Here is a 26,465-nt window from a genome sequence, read left to right on the forward strand (position 1 = left end):
TCTGCTGCATTCCAACCGACCACCTGGTTGCACTGGTCTGACTTCGAGAGTGATGTCCTGCACCGCCCTGCAAACTGAGACTTGAAGCTAAGTATCGTGGATGAGTGTGTTTCTTGTGCTCTGGCAGCAGGCACAGTTTCACCGCGCCCAGGGCCTCGGCCTCTGCGTGCACCATCAGCATCACGACCACTTCCCCGTCCCTTACTGCTCGCCTTCTTCATATTAAATGTTATATGCATGCTTGCAAGTATGTCACACGTACAGTAGCATAAGATTTGGAAGTGTATGCGCGAAAAAATTTAAAAAGGTATTTGGGATGTGGAAACGTCACACAGGAGATATTCCGCAGAGAATGTCAGTGCTGTCACCAGCGGCTAATGAAAAATTACAGGGAATGTCACAGGTATTTGGGATGAGGAAACGTTATACAGTAGAGGTACCACCGGTAATGTCACTGTCCGCAGCGTCTACGTAAAAAGTACACTGTATGTCACAGATACATTTTTTAAGCGCACACGTTACACTGCAGATGTGGCCCTGGTAATGTCCCTGTCAGAAGCGGACACCGTCTATTGACAAAGTACACTGGATGTCACAGATTTTTTTGGGATGTGCACACACTTTACACTGGAGATGTGGCGCAGATAATGTCGCTGTCTGCAGTGGCCTAACTATTGCAGGATGCGCTAAAAATAGATATTGCTGCCACACACAATAGTCCTTAGAAGGACTTTTGGGTCTGTAAAGTTTTAGCAATTTAGCGCAGGTTGCGCTAAAAATATAGATTGCTGCTGCCCCATACAATAGTCTTTAAAAGGACTTTTGGGTCTCTGAAAAGTTTTGGTGGTAAAAATATTCTTAAATCACTCCCTACACTGTCTGTCCTTCCCCAACACAGCTCTCCCTGACTAAGAATGAGCCGAACATGCGTCATCGGGTGCTATATAGGACTCGATGACGCGTTTCGGTCAGCCAGTCACTGTAATGCCAGCAGCCAACATGGCTACGGCATTACATTGAGGACAGTACTTATCTGCACGTTTATTGGCTGCGTAGCATTGCGCTCGAGCACATGTGGTGTTCGGCCAAGCATGCTCGATCATCACTGCTGAGTGGCGATTTTATTTGAACCCTGATTAGTAGTATTATTTAAACACTTTTGGCAGCATTATAATACACTGTGTGACTGCATTCCTTCACCCTGGCCAACTCTGAACGTGCAGCAGTCCACCAGTGCTGAAAGTTGCATTGGTGGAGCGTTGAGTTAAACACGCTTTAGATGGTTGTCCATTAACACTTAGTCACCTCATCACTTCCAAGCCCCATACTTGGTGCCTCGCTGAACATCCGTAAATGACTGCTGCGAAGCGTTAGCTGGCATGGGGACCAGGGTCGTCATTGTGAGTTTGGTGTTTATGCAAGAAACAGCTGGTGCTTGAAAAGTTTAGGTTTCAATTAGGCAAGAAATGAAGAAAAAACAACAGGAAATGATGAGTCAGTAAATTCACCATGTGACCTTACTTTCAGCCTGTTTACTCCAAAAAGAGCAAATCCAATGTCAACCATGCAGAACCCGAGGAGTAAATTACACGTTGCAGGACGGAGGCCCAGAATGCAGTTGTTTTCCCGCATGAACTGAGATGATCCTGTATACTGAGAGATAAGTGCAGACATGTGTAGCACACGTCAGGAACCTGGTTTCAGTTACCCTGCACATTACATCCATTGGGTTTAGGGTGCACAGGCCAAGAACGTCCTTGCTGGAAGTGACTGAAGAATTGCACAACTTTGCTGAAGCCGCTTGACTTCTAAAAGGTGATGTTGCAAATGGAGAAACCAAATCGTGACACAAGAGCATGATACCACATCCCATCATACCCCCATCCAAGGGTGGCATGATCATGAGTCCTATGGGCCCCCATAAAAGGGTGTTTTCTGATTGAAGTCATTCACTTTCCCTCTTCTTCTCCATCCAACCCAGACCGCCATGAAGACTTCTTTCATAAGTCCTATGGGCCCCATAAAAAACGTGTTTTCTGATTGAAGTCATTCATGTTTCCTGTTCTTCTCCATCCAACCCAGACCTCCATGAAGACCTCTTTCTTGAGCCCTATATATCTAATCAGAAAAGTGTTTTCTGATTGAAGTCATTCATGTTTCCCGTTCTTCTCCATCCAACCCAGACCTCCATGAAGACCTCTTTCTTGAGCCCTATATATCTAATCAGAAAAGTGTTTTCTGATTGAAGTTGTTCACTTTCCTTGTTCTTCTCCATCCAACCCGGACCACCATGAAGACTTCTACCATGCAGTGGCTCCTCACTTTTCCACTGCTTTCTCTACCTTTTACCCACATGTACCCATACATAGTGCCCCAAATAGCAATCATTTCCACCTTACCGCCCCACACAGCACCCTTTAGGCCCCCACACAGTAATGATGCCGAATTTTTACTTCCTATACAGTAATGCCTCCTTTTCCATCTCCATCCATCTCCAGTTATGTCCTTTTTGTGCCCCGATATAGTAGTAATGTCCCCTTTAAACTCTCCTTGTGCCCCCATAAAGTAGTAGTCCTCTTTTGTGCTGCCTATCTTTTATGTAACCCCTGATATTAATACTGATAAAACTCACCTAACCTCGGGCCGCTACCATGACAAGTTGATCAAATTATTCTTCTGCGTTTATGATGGATTTTTCTGTTTTATGGGGTAAAGCAAATTATTAGGGATACAAGCTCCTGGCTATAGCCTCTCGAATGATGTGAGGGTCTGTCTCAGGAACTATCAGAATTCCTATTGCCCCTGAGGCGGCAGGTTCTTGGTACCAAAAGTATTAATAGAGCGGCCACTTTCAGAGCCGTGAATGCTACCAGAGTCAGTGGGTATTGCCAGTGGGGGGCATTCACATTCCCTGGATGTAGCAGTAACAGATGACCTTTGGCGGAGAGATTTTGCACCAAAAAACATTGAGTTGTAACTGGCAAAATTGTGCCTCTGTTGAACTGTAACCACTAAGCGGTGTGCCTCTCTGATGTTCACCATCCTTATGTGTTTGCATAAGCTGTCTGGGAATCTATTATATCCTGCACATCCAACATGTCTGATCCTTCTTTCTGCCGTCCGGTGACTCCCATACACATAGACTGACTGTTGTCTTGTGTTTATGGCCACCTGTGGGAAGGGCCAGCAGCGTATCAGTACTGTGCTGCGTCAGTATAATAGCGCCATACGATAGTAATGACTATCCCCAGCATCCGGCTATGAGCACCTATCATCCCCCTGTGTAACACCTTGCACGAGCAGCAGGTTTTACGAATTAAAGTCTGATTGTAATTTGCTTCGAGTTTTGCAGTCTGAATGATATTGCTCAGTAATTTGGCGCACTCGTCTTCATGCTGTGAATGTAATTAATTCTCAGTATACACATATTCATTTCCTCTGAAACCCAAAGACAGAATGCTGAAGGACGTGAGATAAGGGGGAATATATTCCCTAAAATCCCAGATAGTGCACGGAATGGAAGACATTGTGGGGGTCCAGGGGCCGGCATACTGCAGCGGCACAGGGGGCCCCAGCAGCTTGCAGCAGGAGCCGATTGTTACTTGAGCGTGGTTTATTGGTATTGGCTTGAAGGGGTAGGGGTGTGTGACTATCTCTCTAGTGCCTTCAGGGATTCTACCAAGAGCCTACCCCGGGAGTGATTGTGGCGTAGTGTGACAGCATGTGTGAGCATGTGCAAGATGTGTCCTATGTGTGGCTTGTGTCTTAAAGAGGACCTGACCCTCTCATGACATGCCTGTTTGGTAACCACTTGCATCCCTCATGCAATATCGATTCCGGAACATCTATTCTCAATGGCTCTATTATTCCTGTTAGAAATGTATGAATAAAGGTAGAACTGGCTGTTGCCAGTTGGGGGCGTGTCCCTGCACAGTCTGACACTATCCAATCAGGGCTGCCCCCCCAACTGGTAACACACAGATGGACCTCAATGTATACACTTCTAGTACAAATAATAGAGGAACATAACAACATACAGTTATAAGAAAAGAGACTCTAGTCATGGGGAATGCAAGTAGTTATTAAAACAGGGAGAGGTGACAGGTCGTCCTTAAAGGTGAGTGGTGGGGCATGGATCTTTTGTGTGAGGGACACGTGTGAGGCATGCAAGTGTAACTGGGTCATGTGCCGCTTGGAGGACACATCACCTCTGCAACCAGTGATTGGCTGCAGTGGCGCACATGACCTCATCCATGCCGGATGTTTACCTGCGGCACTGGTAGTATGCTTCTGCCGACAGGACCCGCCCGGTGGGAGAAGGGATTAAAATTGATATGGGGACTGGACAACTCTTTTAAATACAGACTCAGATTAGACACCCTAAATAAATTCAAAGTGCCCCCAAACCAGACTCCCTAAATACACACCCAGAGGAGACCCCCTAAATAAATCCTGACCCCAGAAGTACAGGCACAGTGCAGACCCCCTAAATAAATCCTGACCCCAGAAGTACAGGCAAAGTGCAGACCCCCTAAACACAAACTAATACAGACCCCAGTCTGGACTCCATACACTTACATACAGCTCACATTCAAGCAGCTCACAGCTCTACCTCTTTGCTGCTCGCTCCTCTAGTTTGAGGACCTAATGGGGTCATGTGACCATTTGCAGGTCCTTTTGCCACTCCTTCAGATCACTGCACAAAGCAGTTAAGGCTAATTTCACACTAGCGGATTTCCTGGATTCAGCAGGGCTCAGCAAAAACGCTTCCGTTACTGATAATACAACCGTCTGCATCCGTTATGAACGGATCCGGTTGTATTATCTGTAACATAGCCAAGACGGATCCGTCATGAACTTTATTGAAAATCAATGGGGGACGGATCCGTTTTCTATTGTGTCAGAGTTATACGGATCCGTCCTCACTGTCTTGCTCCGCTTCCCAGGACGGAAAGCAAACCGCAGCATGCTGCTCTCCAGTATGGGAACGGAATGCATTTTGGAGCGTTACGTTCTGTTCAGTTACGTTTTGTCCCCATTGACAATGAATGGGGACAAAACGTATTTTTTTTTTTCGGTATTGAGACCCTATGAAACGCTAGTGTGAAAGTAGCTGAACTGCAGTGTGCATCCAGTCTTTGGGTCTGGGATCAAAGCAGTTGTGTTGCAGGTTTTGCCACAGCGGTCCATCCTGTCCGTCCTATCTTTGGGCACTTCGGCCCCTCTGACCGCCCAAACCACCCATATTATAATCTGCCATTAATAGCTTGCAATATATGCTTTCCTTCTGAAGAGGGCAATCACGTGTGCTACAACTACACGCTGAGAGTTGTAGTTTTGTACCAATCATGGAGTCACCCGTCAGAGACCACTCCTCTAAACGACTGTAACAGCAATGGGGGTCATTTATCAAAGGACGGCTTTTTACGCTGGTCATTGATTACCCTGGCGCTGCAGGAGGAAGCACCTAATTCATGCCTCCTCCTAGATTAGGCCAGGACTAAAAACAGCTCCGGCCCCTGCGTGAATAGTTCTTCACCAACATTTACGCCTGTTAGTCCTTTTTCCGGGGCCGATATCTCAGTTCCAGCCCGACCCCGCCACTCCCAAGTGCGAGGACGGCTCTTGCAACTTTTTTACTCCAAAAACTGGCATAAAAATGTTTGTAAATGGCCCCCAATGACTCCAGAATAAGTAGGATACCTGGCATGGCCGTCAGTGCAACCTGTGTGAACAGCGGGGTCAGAGACGATGTGCCATTTAGTTATGTGTGAATGAGCCCCAAAGGTGCAGCCGCTGCTTTCTCCGAGCCCCCCCCCCCCCCCCCCAGACTTCAGCTCTGCTGCTTAGTAGAAGGAGGATTATAATAACGACACAAGTAATAGAACAGCAGGGTAAGGCAGCGGACTACTCGTTAGCTTCTAATCCAGTAATTAGCAGAGTTACTCACGCCGGCAGCAAACAATAACCAGCTGCAAATTACTAATACACTGACATTTAGTCATTAAAGACGATGCGGCCCTGTTACCTTTCATCAGTGGGGTGAAAATGACGCAAAATGTATCCAAATATATATTCTTCTAAAAGGACATCTAGTAATAGTGCGTTACTTAATAACCTTTCTGGGCTTGTGCTTAAAGGGTCTCTGACTTCTCAAAAACTTTTGATATGTCATACAGAGTGGTGGGGGGTCTGAGCGCCGAGACCCCCACCGGTCTCGAAACGAGGAGAGAGAAGCGCGCGCCTATCCCGCTCTTTCTCCTCGCCGCAGAGGATGGAATTGATATGGGCCTATGGGGGAGACCTGCGGATATGCCGTAAATAGGATAGCCCTTCAGGCGTCACAAAAGCGTCTTTTTCCTATAGCGTGCAAGCGCGACCACTGCTGTTGGACTGCAGGGTGGTCGTAACCCCAGGAAACGAGCAGTGTAGAATGCGATGGAAAAATGAATCCAGCCAGCAATATGGACAATCCCAATACATTAGTAAGTGCCTTGCAGTAACTTTCTCCACATGATAAATGCCATTTGCTGAAGTGAGTGGACCCCTTTAAAGGGGTTTTCCGACTACTACTGATGACCTACCCTCAGGATAGGTCATCAGTATCTGATCGGTGGGGGTCTCTGCCGATCAGCTGCTCAGGAAGACATCGGCGCTCCTCTGAGCACCGCCGCCATCTCTCAGCTTTACCATAGATCAGTGACGACACCTTCATCGGTCACATGGCGTAGAAGCAGTGAATGGGGCTGAGCGCGATACCAAGCCACGATATAACGTACAGCGCCGTGCTTGGCCACGGCCTCGTCTCATATACACAATCTAGCCTCGTCTCCAGCTGCACGTACATTAAAGTGGAGGTTTAGAAAAACGTGGATGGAGCGGACCTCCAATACCAGACACAGCCCGCCACGGACGATAGTGGTCCTGTTTCTGGGAAAAAGCGGACATTGTTTTTTATAAATCCAAGACAACCCCCATAAAGAGGACCTTTCATGGGTCCAGACATTCGGAAATAACTAGCAGGTTATGTAGGGCCTAGTGCAGGGATGTCATATCGCTTAAGGCCCCTTTCAACAAACAACGTCTCTTAGCAACCATCAGTGAAAAACGCATCATACCCGCACTTGCTTCCGGATGCAATGCGTTTTTCACTGAAGACCCATTCACTTCTACGGAGCCAGGGCTGCGTGAAAAACGCAGAATATAGAACGTGCTGCGTTTCTCACGCAACGCAGAACTGATGCGTGAAAAAAATAAAAAGGCTCATGTACACAGACCCATCGAAATGAATGGGTCAGGATTCAGTGCGGGTGCTATGCGTTCACGTCACGCATTGCACCCGCGTAGAAAACTCGCTCGTGTGAAAGGGGCTAATAGTTTGTCTGGGCGCCGGTACGGGGAGGAGGAGACCGCCCTGTTTCTCAATGGGCGTCTCCTCCTCCCTGTCCGTAGCGCGGTCCAATCACTGCGCAGAGCGTCGCAGGCAGGGAGAAAAAAAAACTCGCCTTCTCCCTGGCTGTGACGCTCTCCGCTGCGATTGGACCGCGCTACAGGCGAAACAGGGCGGTCTCCTCCTCCCCGTACCGCTGCTATTCATTAGCATACCAGGCGGGAAAAGTGAACGGGGGGCACAGCGGGCGAACGGAGCGGCGCCCAGACAAACTAGTAAGCGATATTACATCCCTGCACTATGCCCTACATAACCTGCTACATAATGTCTGGACCCATGAAAGGTCCTGGGGCTTCACTGTCCAGTACCACCTATTCCTGAGGATCAGACCCCCGCCAATCCTACTTTGCTCTCCTATGGGACATTCATGCAACATGCCTTTAATTAAGTCTTCAAGACCGATATGTCCAAGAAAACAGACGCTCCGGCTCCGGATGCGATGAGTCTGGTCATGTGACCTCGTCATTCCTCAGAGGAGATGAGTCAACACCTAGAAATGGAACCAAATTAAATGTAATTGTTCAGTCTGCGGCTGTAACGTGCCCTAATGATTATAATTGTGGCCGAGGCCAACAAAGGATTTATCATGACTGCACGGTAACTGAGCTGTGACGCTGCGCAGGACGGGGTACATTGTTACAGTCGTCGTCTCACTTCAGTAAGCGGCATTTATCATGTACAGAAAGTTAATACAAGGCACTCACTAATGTACTGTGATTCTCCATATCGCCTCCTTTGCTGGCTCGATTCATTTTTACAGCGCATTATACGCTGCTTGTTTCCATGGTTACGACCACCCTGGAATCCTGCAGAGGTGGTTGTGCTTGCACACTTTAGAAAAAAGTGCTGGACTGTGTGCATTCCCAAGCAGTGATGGCCAGTTCGCCCGCGAACACATGCGGGCTGCCATCTTAACTCACAAGTCCGGCGATGCACAGGTAAGCCCTTACCTGCGCCGCGAGCCGATCTGAAACAAATGCGGTCACCGGGAGCAGGCAGTTCCGAGAACAGCCGCCGGGGGCCTTCATCGGGCTGTTCTCGGAACTGCCTGCTCCCGGTGACCGCATTTGTTTCAGACCGGCTCGCGGCGCAGGCACAGGTAAGGGCTTACCTGTGCATCGCCGGACTTGTGAGTTAAGATGGCAGCTCGCATGTGTTTTCGCGGGCGAACACGGCGAACTGGCCATCACTGTTCCCAAGGCCCCGGCCACTAGAGAGGCTGGAGCTTTTTCCAATTGTGTGCAAGCACGACCACCGCTGCTGGATTACAGGGTGGTCGTAACCGTGGAAACGAGCAGTGTATAACATGATGGAAAAATACATTAGTAAGTGCTTTGTATTAACTCTCTCTACATGATAAATGCCAATTGCTGAAGTGAGAGGACCCCTTTACATGTATTTTGCAGTTACCCATACGACATAACCAGCCGTAGTCTAGGGTACTCAAGTATGTCCACATACCGGGGTCTGCCTTGGGGTGAAATAAATGTAAGGCCGGACAAAACCAGTTGGTTGTAGCGCACCGGGGAAGGTTGTCTTTTCCAATCAGCCGCACGTCTAATCCTACCCAATCCCATTAGGGTCCCGACATAATAAGAATGTCCCCTTAGTGCCACCTACACAGCAATGATGTCCTTTAAAGGGGTATTGCGGTTTGTTATCCACATGATAGGGGATAACCATCAGGGGTAGGACCCCACCTATAACGAGAACTGTGGCCTCATACCCCCTGCAATGACCGCAGCGGCCGCTCCATTCATTTCATTGGGATTTCCGGAGATAATTGAGTACATAACGCGCTCCAATATCTCTGGAAGTCCCATAGAAATGAATTGAGCCGCCACATGCATGTGCGACCGGCCTCTTTTAGCATTTCAGGGCACGGGCCCCCCGTTCTCGTGATTGGTGGGGGTCCTAACGCTGACTGTCCTGTGGATAAGGGATACCTTTAGCCAACCGGAATACCCCTCTAAAGGAAGGGGTTGACCCATCTCATACATTGGGGGCATTTCGCTAGGATATATCATCAATGTCCGATCGGTGCAGGTCCCACCTATCTCTAGAACAGAGCCTGCAAATTGAAGGAGAGCGAACAGCACATGCGCTGGCTCAGCCCCATAGAAGTGAATGGAGCGCTGACCATGCTTGCGCGGTGCGCCTCCTATTCGTAGCTGTGCTGCGGTACCCACAGTTTATGTCGAACAGCACCCAAAGGGCTCATGCACACGACCGTAAGGCTGTTGTTTCGTTTTTTGTTTCCGTTGTGTTTCCGTTCCGTTTTTCCGTATGCCATGTACAGTATACAGTAATTACATAGAAAAAATTGGGCTGGGCATAACATTTTCAATAGATGGTTCCGCAAAAAACGGAACGGAAACGGAAGACATGCGGATGCATTTCCGTATGTGTTCAGTTTTTTTGGCGGACCCATTGACTTGAATGGAGCCAAGCACCGTGATTTGCGGACAAGAATAGGACACGTTATATCTTTTCACGGTACGGAAATACTGAAACGGAATGCACACGGAGACACTTCAGTTTTTTTTTGCTGAACCATTGAAATGAATGGTTCAGTATATGTACCGCATACTGAACAAAAAAAAACGGCCAGTATACTGAACGCAAAATACTGTCGCGTGCATGAGCCCTAACGGTAAATGCACACATTCAGGATTTATGTCCGGACTATCCGCACTGAAATCTGCAGGTGTTCGCAGGGAAATCCGTGCGGTCAATTCGCATCAATTGGTGCGGATTTGATGCGGATTTTACTGTCCCCATTGAAGTGAATGGAATAAAATAAATTGACATGGTGCGGATTTCAAATTCTCATAGAATACAATGTACACAACCTACAGAGCGGATTTTCCGCATGCAAGTCCGCGCAGGAAATCCGCACGTAATCCTGATCGCGTGCATTTAGCCTAAAAAGTCATAATGAGCACTGATCGACTTGGATATTATCAACAGGCGCTGGTTAGGGGCAGATAATCTTGATTAGGAAAGGGTTAATAAACAGACTCCCAGTTATTGGCAACGAGCGTTCCTTCCCGGCCGGTAATATCAGGCATAAGAGCTCAGCACATTTATTGGTTTGCAGTAGCTTTTGCTGACTCAGCTGCGCTGGAGCCGCTCTCTGGCCTCATTCCTGCCGCCGCCGCCGTCCTGCGAGGGGTTACACATAGACGTTCTGCATGGGTTCACTGGAGACTATGACTTCATCAGATCTGCTGGCCGCAGTCCATACACGGTCCCTGCATCGGTGAGGTCAGTGCGACTCTTACATTATCAATCATGTCGAGATTTTTAATTAAAAAGCAGAACATTCCTTTAATCCGACATCAATGAGTAATTGTAACCATTTATAACGTACCTGTCCAGGGATACATAGAAGTGGTGGGCTGGCCGTGCCCGGCGGCATCATGGGTATTCCCGATTTCTCAAGGGCTTTTATAATTACTTTGCCGTAGGTTCTACTACAGGCGGTTCTTTATTCCCCGAGGGCTCGCCGGTGCTGTGCTTATCAATCAGCAAAAATACCCTAATATCCTCCACTGTAACACCGTAATCCATAACATTAAAACCTGCCCAATATGTGGAGGTCCTCCTTTGTGGTACGCAGACCTGGGGCATCTGCAATTGTAGATAGTTTTACATTGTGATGTATTTTAAGTTTTGGCCGTATGTTCCAGCAGAAGAGGTATAGATGGCAGGGACAAGGCTAACCACCCTGCCCCCACTTCTTGGTAGGAGCGGGCCGCTCCTGCTTACTGCCAGGAGGAGTTCCTCTCTATCTAGAGTGAGGAGAGGAGGCACAGGCCAGAGCTCCTACTCCTGGGAACAACATCTGGTTCTCCAAGGGGACCAACAGAGTGATCAACAAAACACAGCTTTCCATACAGACACTGCTGCAAGGTGAGGGACTACAGCTCAGACACCCATCACCTAAACCACCACCAGGCCAGAACCTTACATTGGACACCTATACCCACCAGTGTCAATATATAGCCACCATACCTCCTCAACTAGTTCCAGAAACTGCACTTTGTATTTACCGATGCTGGATGTACCACAAGTTACCGGTATATTTTGCACTCAGTAAAAAGAGACTGTTATATGTTCACTTCTGGCCACATTCTTCAAACTACCTTTCCACTGCACCAATCCTTAGGCTCAGGGAGCAAAGTCCTGAAGGAGCGCACGGTGACACAACACATCATTGGGGCCACCGCCAATCCCATCCTCTGCATCGGCTCCTCCGGGGCTTGCTGCACCTTCAGCTGACCATGAAGGCATCTACTCCGCCACGGATCGGACTCGTTCTTCTAATCCAGATGACAATCAAGGTTTCCAGCATCACACCGCCTGCACCGGCTTGTCTATAGTCCATCTTAAAGGGGTATTCCGGTTGTTTCAAGTTACCCCCTATCCACAGGATATGGAATAACTCCTACCGCTGGGACCCTCACCGATCACCAGAACGGGGGCCCTGTACCCCCCTGAAGTGAACAGAGCGGCCAGTCGCATATGTGAGCAGCTGGTCCATTGATTTCTATGGGAATTCTGGAGATAGCCAAGAGCTGCAGGGGGTCCCAGCGGTAGGACCACCATCGGCAGGACCACCACCGATCTAACAGTTATCCCCTATCCACAGGATAACTTGAAACAAGCAAAATACCCCTTTAATGCCATTTCCTTAAAAAAATGGACATTAAAACAGACACCGTCAGCTTTTAATGGCCATTTAGCGTCAGTGTGTGCATCCATTTTGTGTCCGTTTTTAACGGCGTCGTTCATTGGCTTTTTATTTTAACAAACCCAACCCCTGCAGTGCCCTCAGTATACCTAATGTCTCCCACAATGTCCCCTGGACATCAAATGCCCCCCAGTATCTATTATGCCCCTGTTAGTGGCCCCCAGTATCTATTATGCCCCTGTTAGTGGCCCCCAGTATCTATTATGCCCCTGTTAGTGGCCCCCAGTATCTATTATGTTCCTGTTAGTGGCCCCCAGTATAGTGCCAAAAAATAAATAAACCACTTGCACACGCTGGAGGCAGCAGGACCTGCACTTGTCATGTGACATCACACTGGGAGTGCAGGTCCTGCTGCCTCACGTAAGGAGTGAGCTATTATTTTTTTTAACCCCTTACCTTTTTTCACAGTGTGCCCATTTTTAATGGCCGTTAGATGGGTGCGCTCCCGTCTAAACGGCCATTAAAAACGGTCCCGTTGATTTCAATGGGGTCGGTCTGGCCGTGAAAATGGCCTAAATTAGGACATGTCCTATTTGTTTAAAGGCCGCTGTTCACTGTGGTGTGTCCAGTCCTATGCGACGCCCGTCCACATGATGCACCATGGGTCATCAGACAGGGCTACCTTCTTCCTTTGCTCTGTGGTCGAGTTCTGATGCTCAGCAGCCCATTGTAGGGGCTCTTGGTGGGGGGCAGAGGTCAACATGGGATGTCTGACTGCTCTCTATTTAGCCCCTTATACTGTGTCTTGACACCTATCAGTCAAGGTTTTCAGCAATTTGCTCTACAATAGATGGGACTAGATCTGGACCAGTTTGGAGATGCTCTGACTCTATCACAATCTGGTCCTTGTGAAGGTTGCTCCGATCCTTCCACTTTCGCCATGTGTCCTGCAGCCGGCCCATCACCTTCCAGGACCACTAATGATGGGGTCTCCACCACCTTATGACCCTAACGTCCGCACGGTACAGCAGCAGTTACGTCAAACCAAGTGACGGTTTTCCAATCTTCAGGGCTATTTGTGGTGACCCAGTTCTTAGCGGACAGGAGTGGACCCTGTAGGCCAGGATGTGCCTTCAGACGTGTTATTCCGTAGACCACCATTATATTACAAGACGACTTCCATTGTTGGACATTCCCCTCTTCGACCTGATTGTGACTAGGGATAGGACTATATAGTATATCATTTCGGTAAGTCCCACATAGATGACTGTCATCACAACCAGCATTGACGATGTGGCGGTATTATTTTTATGATGACGGCAGGGTCGCCCAGGTGTAGATTGCTATGTTTCTTATGAATGGATTATGTTCTTGGTGCCTTCATAACTTCAATAGACTCAGTAATAAAAGGTTGATTTCCTAATTCCTGCCATAAAAACGGCTTCACTATTGATCAGCTCATTCACAGGATCACTACTTGCCTGTGCAGTACCGCTTCTTACCACTGGTGGCAGCAAAGCCTTCCCATAGTTTATACACAGTATATGGAATATAAGACAAGTGATGGAGACACTGGACACAGGAGCTCCTGGCTCCATCATACCTTCTCCGGGGGCTCCGAAACATGGTCCACTTCTGACTGTTTCCATATCTCTGCATGGTTCTGTAGACAGCTCCCAGCTCATCGTGTAACCTGCTCATCTCCTACATGTAACCTGCTCATCTCCTACATGTAACCTGCTCATCTCCTACATGTAACCTGCTCATCTCCTACATGTAACCTGCTCATCTCCACACATGTAACCTGCTCATCTCCATACATGTAACCTGCTCATCTCCTACATGTAACCTGCTCATCTCCTACATGTAACCTCCTCATCTCCACACATGTAACCTGCTCATCTCCACACATGTAACCTGCTCATCTCCATACATGTAACCTGCTCATCTCCATACATGTAACCTGCTCATCTCCATACATGTAACCTCCTCATCTCCACACATGTAACCTGCTCATCTCCATACATGTAACCTGCTCATCTCCTACATGTAACCTGCTCATCTCCTACATGTAACCTGCTCATCTCCTACATGTAACCTGCTCATCTCCTACATGTAACCTCCTCATCTCTACACATGTAACCTGCTCATCTCCATACATGTAACCTGCTCATCTCTACACATGTAACCTGCTCATCTCCATACATGTAACCTGCTCATCTCCATACATGTAACCTGCTCATCTCCTACATGTAACCTGCTCATCTCCTACATGTAACCTGCTCATCTCCTACACTTAACCTGCTCATCTCCTACATGTAACCTGCTCATCTCCATACATGTGACCTGCTCATCTCCATACATGTAACCTGCTCATCTCCATACATGTGACCTGCTCATCTCCATACATGTAACCTCCTCATACATGTAACCTGCTCATCTCCTACATGTAACCTCCTCATCTCTACACATGTAACCTGCTCATCTCCTACATGTAACCTGCTCATCTCCTACATGTAACCTGCTAATCTCCATACATGTAACCTGCTCATCTCCTACATGTAACCTGCTCATCTCCATACATGTAACCTGCTCATCTCCATACATGTAACCTGCTCATCTCCATACATGTAACCTGCTCATCTCCATACATGTAACCTGCTCATCTCCATACATGTGACCTGCTCATCTCCATACATGTAACCTCCTCATACATGTAACCTGCTCATCTCCTACATGTAACCTGCTCATCTCCATACATGTAACCTGCTCATCTCCTACATGTAACCTGCTCATCTCCTACATGTAACCTGCTAATCTCCATACATGTAACCTGCTCATCTCCTACATGTAACCTGCTCATCTCCATACATGTAACCTGCTCATCTCCATACATGTAACCTGCTCATCTCCATACATGTAACCTGCTCATCTCCATACATGTGACCTGCTCATCTCCATACATGTAACCTCCTCATACATGTAACCTGCTCATCTCCTACATGTAACCTGCTCATCTCCACATGTAACCTGCTCATCTCCATACATGTAACCTGCTCATCTCCACACATGTGACCTGCTCATCACATGTGTGGAGATGAGCAGGTTACATGTGTGGAGATGAGGAGGTTACACATATGGAGATGAGCAGGTTACATGTAGGAGATGAGCAGGTTACATGTATGAGCAGGTTACATGTAGGAGATGAGCAGGTTACATGTAGGAGATGAGCAGGTTACATGTATGAGCAGGTTACATGTGTAGAGATGAGCAGGTTACATGTAGGAGATGAGCAGGTTACATGTATGAGCAGGTTACATGTGTAGAGATGAGCAGGTTACATGTAGGAGATGAGCAGGTTACATGTATGGAGATGAGCAGGTTACATGTATGGAGATGAGCAGGTTACATGTATGGAGATGAGCAGGTTACATGTAGGAGATGAGCAGGTTACATGTATGGAGATGAGCAGGTTACATGTATGGAGATGAGCAGGTTACATGTGTAGAGATGAGGAGGTTACATGTAGGAGATGAGCAGGTTACATGTAGGAGATGAGCAGGTTACATGTAGGAGATGAGCAGGTTACATGTATGGAGATGAGCAGGTTACATGTATGGAGATGAGCAGGTTACATGTATGGAGATGAGCAGGTTACATGTAGGAGATGAGCAGGTTACATGTATGGAGATGAGCAGGTTACATGTATGGAGATGAGCAGGTTACATGTATGGAGATGAGCAGGTTACATGTATGGAGATGAGCAGGTTACATGTAGGAGATGAGCAGGTTACATGTAGGAGATGAGCAGGTTACATGTATGGAGATGAGCAGGTTACATGTAGGAGATGAGCAGGTTACATGTATGGAGATGAGCAGGTTACATGTAGGAGATGAGCAGGTTACATGTAGGAGATGAGCAGGTTACATGTAGGAGATGAGCAGGTTACATGTAGGAGATGAGCAGGTTACATGTATGGAGATGAGCAGGTTACATGTAGGAGATGAGCAGGTTACATGTAGGAGATGAGCAGGTTACATGTAGGAGATGAGCAGGTTACATGTAGGAGATGAGCAGGTTACATGTAGGAGATGAGCAGGTTACATGTAGGAGATGAGCAGGTTACATGTAGGAGATGAGCAGGTTACATGTATGGAGATGAGCAGGTTACATGTAGGAGATGAGCAGGTTACATGTAGGAGATGAGCAGGTTACATGTAGGAGATGAGCAGGTTACATGTATGGAGATGAGCAGGCTGTACATATGCGGACAGCTATTAGCCGGTGAGGAGACGCAGGGAGAGCGGCTGTTCCATGGCTGAGGAGGAGGAGAGGTCACGGCCGGGCTGAGCCGGTGGCCGCTCTCGTGCGGATGTGACCGGGGAGTGAATGAGTCCGCTCCGTCCGCCCCCTCCGCCCCCTTTCTCCTCCTCCTGCCGCTGTTGCTGGGCGGGTGGTCGCGCAGGCGCACTGCCTCCTCCCCGGGCTCCCTCCCGTTACTGGTGCGCGCTCCCGCCGTCCGTGCTCGTTGTGTCCCGCGGAGCGCTCTCTGCAGGCGGCTAAAGGTGAGATACCGGAGCGAGCCGCCGTACACCGGGGTCACCGAGCGCTGCAGCACGGCGGGGAATGGTCCTGCTCCCGGGAGGGATGAGTGAGGCTGCGGGAGAATGAGAAGAAGACATCCCGGGGGACGTATATGTGACACCGGAGAGACCCAGACAGGAGGCTGCACCCACTGACTGCACCACCAGCTGCTGACATGTATGTACCCCGCCTGCATCTATGTGTGTACACTGCATGCCTGATCTATGTATAATGACTGCTACATGTATGTACACTGCATGCCTGATCTATGTATAATGACTGCTACATGTATGTACACTGCATGCCTGATCTATGTATGGTGACTGCTACATGTATGTACACTGCATGCCTGATCTATGTATGTACACTGCATGCCTGATCTATGTATAATGACTGCTACATGTATGTACACTGCATGCCTGATCTATGTATGGTGACTGCTACATGTATGTACACTGCATGCCTGATCTATGTATGTACACAGCATGCCTGATCTATGTATGGTGACTGCTACATGTATGTACACAGCATGCCTGATCTATGAATAATGACTGCTACATGTATGTACACAGCATGTCTGATCTATGTATAATGACTGCTACATGTATGTACATACACAGCATGTCTGATCTATGTATAATGACTGCTACATGTATGTACACTGCATGCCTGATCTATGGTGACCACTAAATGTATGTACCCCGACTGCATGCCTGATCTATGTATAGTGACTGCTACATGTATGTACACTGCATGCCTGATCTATGTATAGTGACTGCTACATGTATGTACACTGCATGCCTGATCTATGGTGACCACTACATGTATGTACACAGCATGTCTGATCTATGTATAGTGACTGCTACATGTATGTACCCCTACTGCATGCCTGATCTATGTATGTGTGTATGTATGGTTGTATGGTGACTGCTACATGTATGTACCCTGACTGCATGTCTGATCTATGTATGGTGACTGCTACATGTATGTACCCAGACTGCATGTCTGATCTATGTATGGTGACTAGTACATGTATGTACACTGCATACCTGATCTATGTATAGTGACTGCTACATGTATGTACACTGCATGTCTGATCTATGTATGGTGACTAGTACATGTATGTACACTGCATGTCTGATCTATGTATGCTGACTAGTACATGTATGTACACTGCATGCCTGATCTATGTATGGTGACTGCTACATGTATGTACACAGCATGCCTGATCTATGTATAGTGACTGCTACATGTATGTACACAGCATGTCTGATGTATGTGGGGTGACTAGTACATGTATGTACACTGACTGCATGGCTGATGTATGAAAAGTGACTACATGGATAGTGTAGATGTTGTGGCCGTATGTATGGTGACTGCATGGGTTGTGTCTGCACATACCAGTACCGTGCATATTTAGTGTATGTACTGCCTACATGTATTTATATAAGATAAATTAATGCGTGTATGTATGATGTACTAAGGTAGAGGCCATGTATTTATCCTGTCATCATGTATATGTAGTGACTACATGTGTGTATATAGGATGTACGGGTATATGTTTGGTGACTGTATAACCACCGTGGATGATATGTGTGTATGTACGCCAATCTGCTGACATGTTACGCACAGTAATATGACACTGCTACATGCAGGCTATTACATGACATGTATGTAATTCCTCATCTATATGTTTACATTGCACATACATCTGATATGTGCGGTCATCGTTATTACTGCCTACTACAGTATATAGTATTTGCCATACATTTGAAATTGCACCCCCATGTATATGTATGGCCCTGCTGACATGTCTGTGTATATGTATGACCCCGCTGACATGTCTGTGTATATGTATGGCCCCGCTGACATGTCTGTGTATATGTATGGCCCCGCTGACATGTCTGTGTATATGTATGGCCCCGCTGACATGTCTGTGTATATGTATGGCCCCGCTGACATGTCTGTGTATATGTATGGTCCCTCTGACATGTCTGTGTATATGTATGGTCCCGCTGACATGTCTGTGTATATATATATGGCCCAGCTGACATGTCTTTGTATATATATGGCCCCGCTGATATGTCTGTGTATATGTATGGCCCCGCTGACATGTCTGTGTATATATATGGCCACGCTGACATGTCTGTGTATATGTATGGCCCCGCTGACATGTCTGTGTATATGTATGGCCACGCTGACATGTCTGTGTATATGTATGGTCCCTCTGACATGTCTGTGTATATGTATGGTCCCTCTGACATGTCTGTGTATATGTATGGCCCCGCTGACATGTCTGTGTATATGTATGGCCCCGCTGATATGTCTGTGTATATGTATGGCCACGCTGACATGTCTGTGTATATGTATGGCCCCGCTGACATGTCTGTGTATATGTATGGCCCTGCTGACATGTCTGTGTATATGTATGGTCCCTCTGACATGTCTGTGTATATGTATGGCCCCGCTGACAGATATGTGTATGCATGTAGTTCTTCTAACAGGTATGTACATATGTATTGTATGGCTATGGTGACAGATATGTGTATGATCCTGCTGACATGTCTGTGTATATGTATGATCCTGCTGACAGGCATGTTTCTGTATATAGTACTAACAGGTATGTACATATGTAATGTGTTGCTATGGTGACAGATATGTGTATGATCCTGCTGACATGTCTGTGTATATGTATGATCCTGCTGACAGGCATGTTTCTGTATATAGTACTAACAGGTATGTACATATGTAATGTGTTGCTATGGTGACAGATATGTGTATGATCCTGCTGACATGTCTGTGTATATGTATGATCCTGCTGACAGGCATGTTTCTGTATATAGTACTAACAGGTATGTACATATGTAATGTGTTGCTATGGTGACAGGTATGTGTATGATCCTGCTGACACGTCCATCTATCACATCCATGCTTTTCATCATACGTGCCCTGTTACGTGTGTTCTTCTTCATTCTTGGCCTTATCCCGAGTCCTCCCATGTACCCTTGATTTCTCATCACGGGGGTCTGACCGCGGGGACCCCCACAGTGGCCTAAAGTGCGTCGGCCATATTGTGGGAGACCACCTTCATGGTGAAATGTCCTGCACTTTTTCCAATATTATTATAATATCTTTCTCTTCAATTTCTTTATTATTTTCAAGATCTCTGCTTCCTGTCAGGGAGGTGGAAGACTCTTGAGACCCCCAGTTGAGGTTCTGCTGCTCTTGTATCCAGTCTCGGTAACCCTTTGTCTGCTGCTCAGCAATGTATCGGCCGGGCCTGGATACGTTCTCCTCGTTGTGTCCTTGTCATTTCTCCAGTGTCACCTGCGGTTATGACGCTCCGTACGGTTACTGATGACGAGGTGCCTTTAAATCTTTGCTGTGATGAGGCGGTCAGCGAGGCATCTCCCTGGCATGGAGGTGGCACGTGTGTTGTGTGGGCATGGACTGTCCGATCCTGCAGCGTGTGGATGTGATGTGGCAGAAAATCCTGTCATCAGTGGAGGTGTCACTCAGGAATGTGCTACGGAAAAAAATAATGTCATCTGTGACGCCCCCGTCGAGGGGTTTAGGGCAAGTGCTGCCCCCCCCTTGTCATATTAACCCTCTAAATAATTACCAGTAAATATGTCCTGTATCTGATTCTAGGAAAGCTGGGTGACATCCAATATGGCCGCCATTGCAGCTTTTACCTTTCCGAGTTTCCTGAACTGGTGATCCAGCGGTCCAGGAGCCCCCCAGGACAGGGATCCAAAACTCCTTAAAGGGGTATTCCTGTTTAAAGGGGTTTTTCGAGTGTTTAATACTAATGACCTGATACCTGATTGGTGGGTGTCCGACTCCCGGCACCAATCAGCCGTTTGAAGAGGCCGCGGCGCTCTGGTGAGGGTTGTTCAATGACGTCACATTCATCGGTCACGTGGCCTAGGTGCAGCTCAGTCCCCGCTGCGATACCAAGCACAGCCGCTACCCAAACGGACTGCGCTGCGATCGCCGGCTTCCCTGGCCTCCTTGCGGCTTACCAAGCACAGCGCCATTCATTGAACAGAGGCTGTGCTTGGCATCGCAGCTCATCCCCGTACAAAGGGACTGAGCTGCACCTAAGGCCTCATGCACACGACCGTATCTGCAGAAAATACGGATGACGTCCGTGTGCATTCCGTATTTTGCGGAACGGAACAGCCTGCCCCTAGTAGAACAGTCCTATCCTTGTCCGTAATACGGACAATAATAGGACATGTTCTATTTTTTGGCGAAACGGAAATACGGACATAGGGAAACGGAATGCACACGGAGTAACTTCCGTTTGTTTTGGCGACCCATTGAAAGGAATGGTTCAGTATATGGTCCGCAAAAAAAACTGGAACGGACACGGAAAGAAAATACGTTTGTGTGCATGAGGCCTAAGTCACATGACCGATGAACGTGACACCGGTGCCAGGAGTCGGACCTCCACTTATCAGATACTGAGGACACTTGGACAGCCCCTTTAATAAAGGGATGGTATATTACTAGGGTATTTGCTGCTTTATGATTGGTGGGGGTCCTTCCGTTCTTAAGAACAAAGCCACCATTTTTTCACGGCACAGCGGTGTGCAGGGAACTGCGGCCAGCTCCATTCACTTCAGTAGTGGCGCCGCTGTGCAGGGGGTCAGGATTGGTGGGGGTCCCAGAGGTCAGACCTCCATGATCATAATAGGATGCCTACCGGTATGCCATTGCTTTATGACATGGGAATACCCACTTAAATCTAGCTATTACTGGGGTCTTGGTGCCCGGACCCCACTAACGACACCTTCTGAGGGTCTCTATAACTTAGGGAATCTCCTGCCTGCAGTGAAGGGATTTGGCCTTTTTGGTTCTGGACCTCAGTGGGGTTGTCCCAGCTCCGAGACCCCCGTCAGTGCTCGGCATGATGCAATAGGTCTCCTACCTGACTCTCAGGCTTCTTCATTTACCGTATAGGGGGGCGCATTTGCATCCGGTGGAAGGGGCTCACTCTAATAGGGGGAGTGGACGTGTTCGCCCCCTGATAGGACATTGTGCAGACAGAGGTCATCTGTGGGATTTCCCTGGCATACCCCGTGGTAGGGGGGCACATGGGAGCTGCTGCCACGGACGTGATGCATGAAGGGTTCGGCTCCGGCTGCTGCTATTCATGAAATGCTCCCCATTGTGTGCCCTTCTCTGTATTAGAATGAATGGGAATTCTCTGCACATTAGGAAGGCAAAGCAAGGGATTTAACTCCTTCACTGCCAGGGTGCATCCTTCTGTAGCGTCATGTGATGTAGCAGAGCCAAGATTATCATTTAACTCTATGAGGCATTTATGCATTGGGTTAAGGTTTCCGTATGGTCTAGTGTAATGCTTAACGACAAACATAGCTCTGCTGCATCTGACATACCAAGCCATGCTGCCCCCGACAAACTCGGCACCAATACATCTGAGACACCCACACCCGCTGTGCCAGTTTACCCGCAGTCCTTTGTAACACCTCAGCACACCCAACTTTCTTGGCTCCATTACAGCCCCCTACAGCTCTTCTGATTTAGGGCTCATGCACACGGCCGCAATTCACGGGCATCATCCGTGCGGATTCTGCAGACGGATCCAGACCCATTCAACTTGAATGGGTCGGTGGTCCCTCCGCACCGCAAAGAAGTAGTGTATGCGGAGTGCCTCCGCGGGGTTCCGTGCCTCCGTTCTGCCCCGGACCTTACCCTTTTGGCTACTTGCACACAGGTGCGGATTCTGAACAAATTTCCGTGCAGATTTCTGTGCGCTTGTGCGCGAAATCTAACCAAATCTGCATTGGATACTTGCGGTTTTTGATGCAGATTCTTCTCAGATTTTACCCTTGCTTTGAAAAGGGTGAAATCCACACCAAAAACCGCACCAACATCGACACGCAGAGGATTTCTACATCCACACGGCAGGAGTGTACTGGCCCTCTAGAAAACCTCAGATGTTGGGTTTGTTCTGCAAAATAACAAATCTACCTCTGCTCTGTGTGACCATCTCATCTCTGCTACATCTGATGGACCTAGCCTGCTGGTCTGAGATGGGTTCTGTCTGCTGCATTCCTGTGTAATACAAAGATGTGCTATCCCAAATAACAAACATAGCTCAGCTACACCTGACATTCCCGTATCCACTACATCTGCTTACAGAGCCAATATAGCAAGCTCTGCTGGCTCTGACAAACTCATCCCTGCTACATGTGACAGACCTAGCCTGCTGTTGAGCCACTGATATCTGGTCTACCTGCAGTCCTATGGGACGCCTTGATGTGTTATGCTAAATGACAAATATAGCTCTGCTACCTCTGGCAAGCTCGGCACTGCTGCATCTGACAAACCCAGCTGCAGTGCTTCTGATCCAAGAAAGGGTATACCTGCAGTCCTATGTAACACTTCATTGTGGTATAGTAAATGACAGACTCGGCACTGCTACATCTGACAGACATAGCCCGCTGCTAAACCTCTGAGATTGGGTTTACCTGCAGTCCTATGTAGGCATACCTCACTGCAGCCCGTGGCCCCGTAACATCCCACTGCAGCTCTGGCTAACATCCCCAGCTCTGCTACATCTGTAACTTTCCATTGTTGGCCCTGAAAGCTGCAGTAATCCCATATGGCCCCGTTTTCTGTCTTTTTCCTCCCTGTTCCTGGTTTGCAGTCTGCAGCTCGTCCTGACCTTTCGCGGCCTCTGCTGCGGCTGCAACGTCACCGGGAATGGTCTCTGTGCGGATAACGGGATGTGTTTAATGCACACGGTTCCCCCCCCCCCCCCCCCGGGGGAGCAGCGGCGGCGGCGATGTTGAGGATGTGCTGCATTGCATCTGGGCGCAGCGTTTCTGCCATCAGCCAGGACTATTGAGGGGTTTTGCCATCTTGCTCCCGTTATTTTTCCTATGAAGGAGGTTTTGTTTGCAGATAGTCATTGTCTGCCCCCCCCCCATTCCCAGATTTTGCTGTGTACAGTAGGTTGTTGAGGGATCTCTCGGTCACCCCCCCCCCCCCCCCCCCCCCTCCCTCGCTCCCCTCCCCTCCTGGACCTTCTCTCGCTTCTCATTTCCTCATCTGCTTGTGTTTTTTCCCCTGTCCCTATGGCTAGGATGCCGGATCAGATCGCGGTGTCAGAGTTTATTTCCGAGACCACAGAGGATTACAATTCCCCGACCACGTCCAGCTTCACCACCAGACTGCAGAGCTGCCGGAACTCCATCACCGTGCTGGAAGAGGTGAGAGACCGCTCGCTGCGGTACCTGTATATGTATATGTGATGGGTCCGCGACCTACAAATGTATATATGATGTGTACTGGACTGATATATGTGTATATGATGTGTACTGGACTGATATATGTATATATGATGTGTACTGGACTGATATATGTATATATGATGTGTACTGGACTGATATATGTATATGTGATGTGTACTGGACTGATATATGTATATATGATGTGTACTGGACTGATATATGTATATATGATGTGTACTGGACTGATATATGTATATGTGATGTGTACTGGACTGATATATGTATATGTGATGTGTACTGGACTGATATATGTATATATGATGTGTACTGGACTGATATATGTATATGTGATGTGTACTGGACTGATATATGTATATTTGATGTGTACTGGACTGATATATGTGTATATGATGTGTACTGGACTGATATATGTATATATGATGTGTACTGGACTGATATATGTATATATGATGTGTACTGGACTGATATATGTATATATGATGTGTACTGGACTGATATATGTGTATATGATGTGTACTGGACTGATATATGTATATATGATGTGTACTGGACTGATATATGTATATGTGATGTGTACTGGACTGATATATGTATATGTGATGTGTACTGGACTGATATATGTATATATGATGTGTACTGGACTGATATATGTATATGTGATGTGTACTGGACTGATATATGTATATATGATGTGTACTGGACTGATATATGTATATATGATGTGTACCAGTATGTATACATGTATATGGGATGTTTATGGTACACACACAAATATATATATATATTCGGTGCCTGTATATGTACTGTAATATATATATATGTTTATATGACGGTGCCTGTGTGTATATATGATGGGCATACATATATAAGAGTATATAGAATGTCTCCACTGTGCCTATATGATGGGGTCGGTACCTATATATGTTTACTTGATGGTTCCTGTGGATATATATGTATAAGTCATGGGTCAGCTACCATTTTTATAATGGTGCCAGTATATATATATACCGGTATATATATTTGATAGTTCTATTATTTATGTGAGTTTTTATGGTGGATTCAGTACCTACTGTATATATGTTTATGCTATGGGTCCGGTACTTACATATCTTTAAGGTCTCTTTCACACGTCGGGGAATGGTGGACGTGTGCTGGTCACGGTCTCCGCGGACTGCACGCACACCCATTGACACGTACCACAGAAACGTGCTGTATTTTGTCTGTGATTACGGATTCCTCACACACATTAAAAAGGTTGTGCATGAATTGGGGAGGGGGGGTTTGGCAAACCCCCCCAATCGGCCTGACCTGTAAAGAAAAGATGACTTGCCTGCTTCCGACGCCGTTTTCCCCCCCTTCCTCAACCTGCGATGCTCTACTGGGCTCCCTCAATGTCAACATTCAGTTTGAAGCCAATCGCTGGCCACGGGGTAGACCGGATCCTCTCACATACCTGGTCACATGACGCATGGGGATCTGATGGCGAATGACAAATGGTCACATGACGTCGAGGGAGCCCAGCGGAGCATCGCAGGTTGAGGAGGGGGGAGACGGCGTCGGGAAGCAGGTAAGTCATCTTTCCTTTACAGGTCTCGCCCCTTTGAAGATCCGTCATTCATGTTTGGTCCGTAGTTTTTACGGACCACTGGTAGGAGATGCTGTGGAAATTATTATTCCACCTAGCAGTGTCCGCAGAATACGGATAACAAAAAAAACGGACGTATGGATCAAGTACAGATTCTTCACAAATGAACCACTGACCATCTTATCACAGGCGAGTAAAAGAAACCTAAGTGGTACAGTAGTTTCGGAATCTATATATCTTTACGTAATCAGGCCAGTACCTATATATCTTTATGTGACGGGTCATGTTTGTATATGTGATAGGCCTGGTGCCTCTGTATGTGATAGGCCTGGTCCCTCTGTATGTGATAGGCCTGGTGCCTCTATATGTGATAGGCCTGGTGCCTCTGTATGTGATAGGCCTGGTGCCTCTATATGTGATAGGCCTGGTGCCTCTATATGTGATGGGCCTGGCGCCTCTATATGTGATGGGCCTGGCGCCTCTATATGTGATGGGCCTGGCGCCTCTATATGTGATGGGCCTGGTTCCTCTATATGTGATGGGCCTGGTTCCTCTATATGTGATGGGCCTGGTGCCTCTATATGTGATGGGCCTGGCGCCTCTATATGTGATGGGCCTGGCGCCTCTATATGTGATGGGCCTGGCGCCTCTATATGTGATGGGCCTGGCGCCTCTATATGTGATGGGCCTGGCGCCTCTATATGTGATGGGCCTGGCGCCTCTATATGTGATGGGCCTGGCGCCTCTATATGTGATGGGCCTGGCGCCTCTATATGTGATGGGCCTGGCGCCTCTATATGTGATGGGCCTGGTGCCTCTATATGTGATGGGCCTGGTGCCTCTATATGTGATGGGCCTGG

The 26,465-nt window shown here is 47.7% G+C and overlaps 1 protein-coding gene across 4 annotated transcripts in view; it reads left to right on the forward strand.

The window, feature by feature from the left end:
- Positions 1 to 26,465, forward strand: part of ASAP1 (ArfGAP with SH3 domain, ankyrin repeat and PH domain 1) — a 188,508-nt gene that overhangs the window by 39,000 nt on the left and 123,043 nt on the right. For 2 of the 4 annotated variants that reach the window (XM_040431230.1, XM_040431226.1), the window contains exon 3: positions 23,852 to 23,978. In XM_040431230.1, coding sequence (XP_040287164.1) covers positions 23,852 to 23,978 — 127 coding nt within the window. The other 2 variants (XM_040431229.1, XM_040431228.1) reach the window with 2 other exon arrangements.

The sequence above is a fragment of the Bufo bufo genome, chromosome 5, assembly GCF_905171765.1.
Source record: "Bufo bufo chromosome 5, aBufBuf1.1, whole genome shotgun sequence".
NCBI lineage: Eukaryota > Metazoa > Chordata > Amphibia > Anura > Bufonidae > Bufo > Bufo bufo.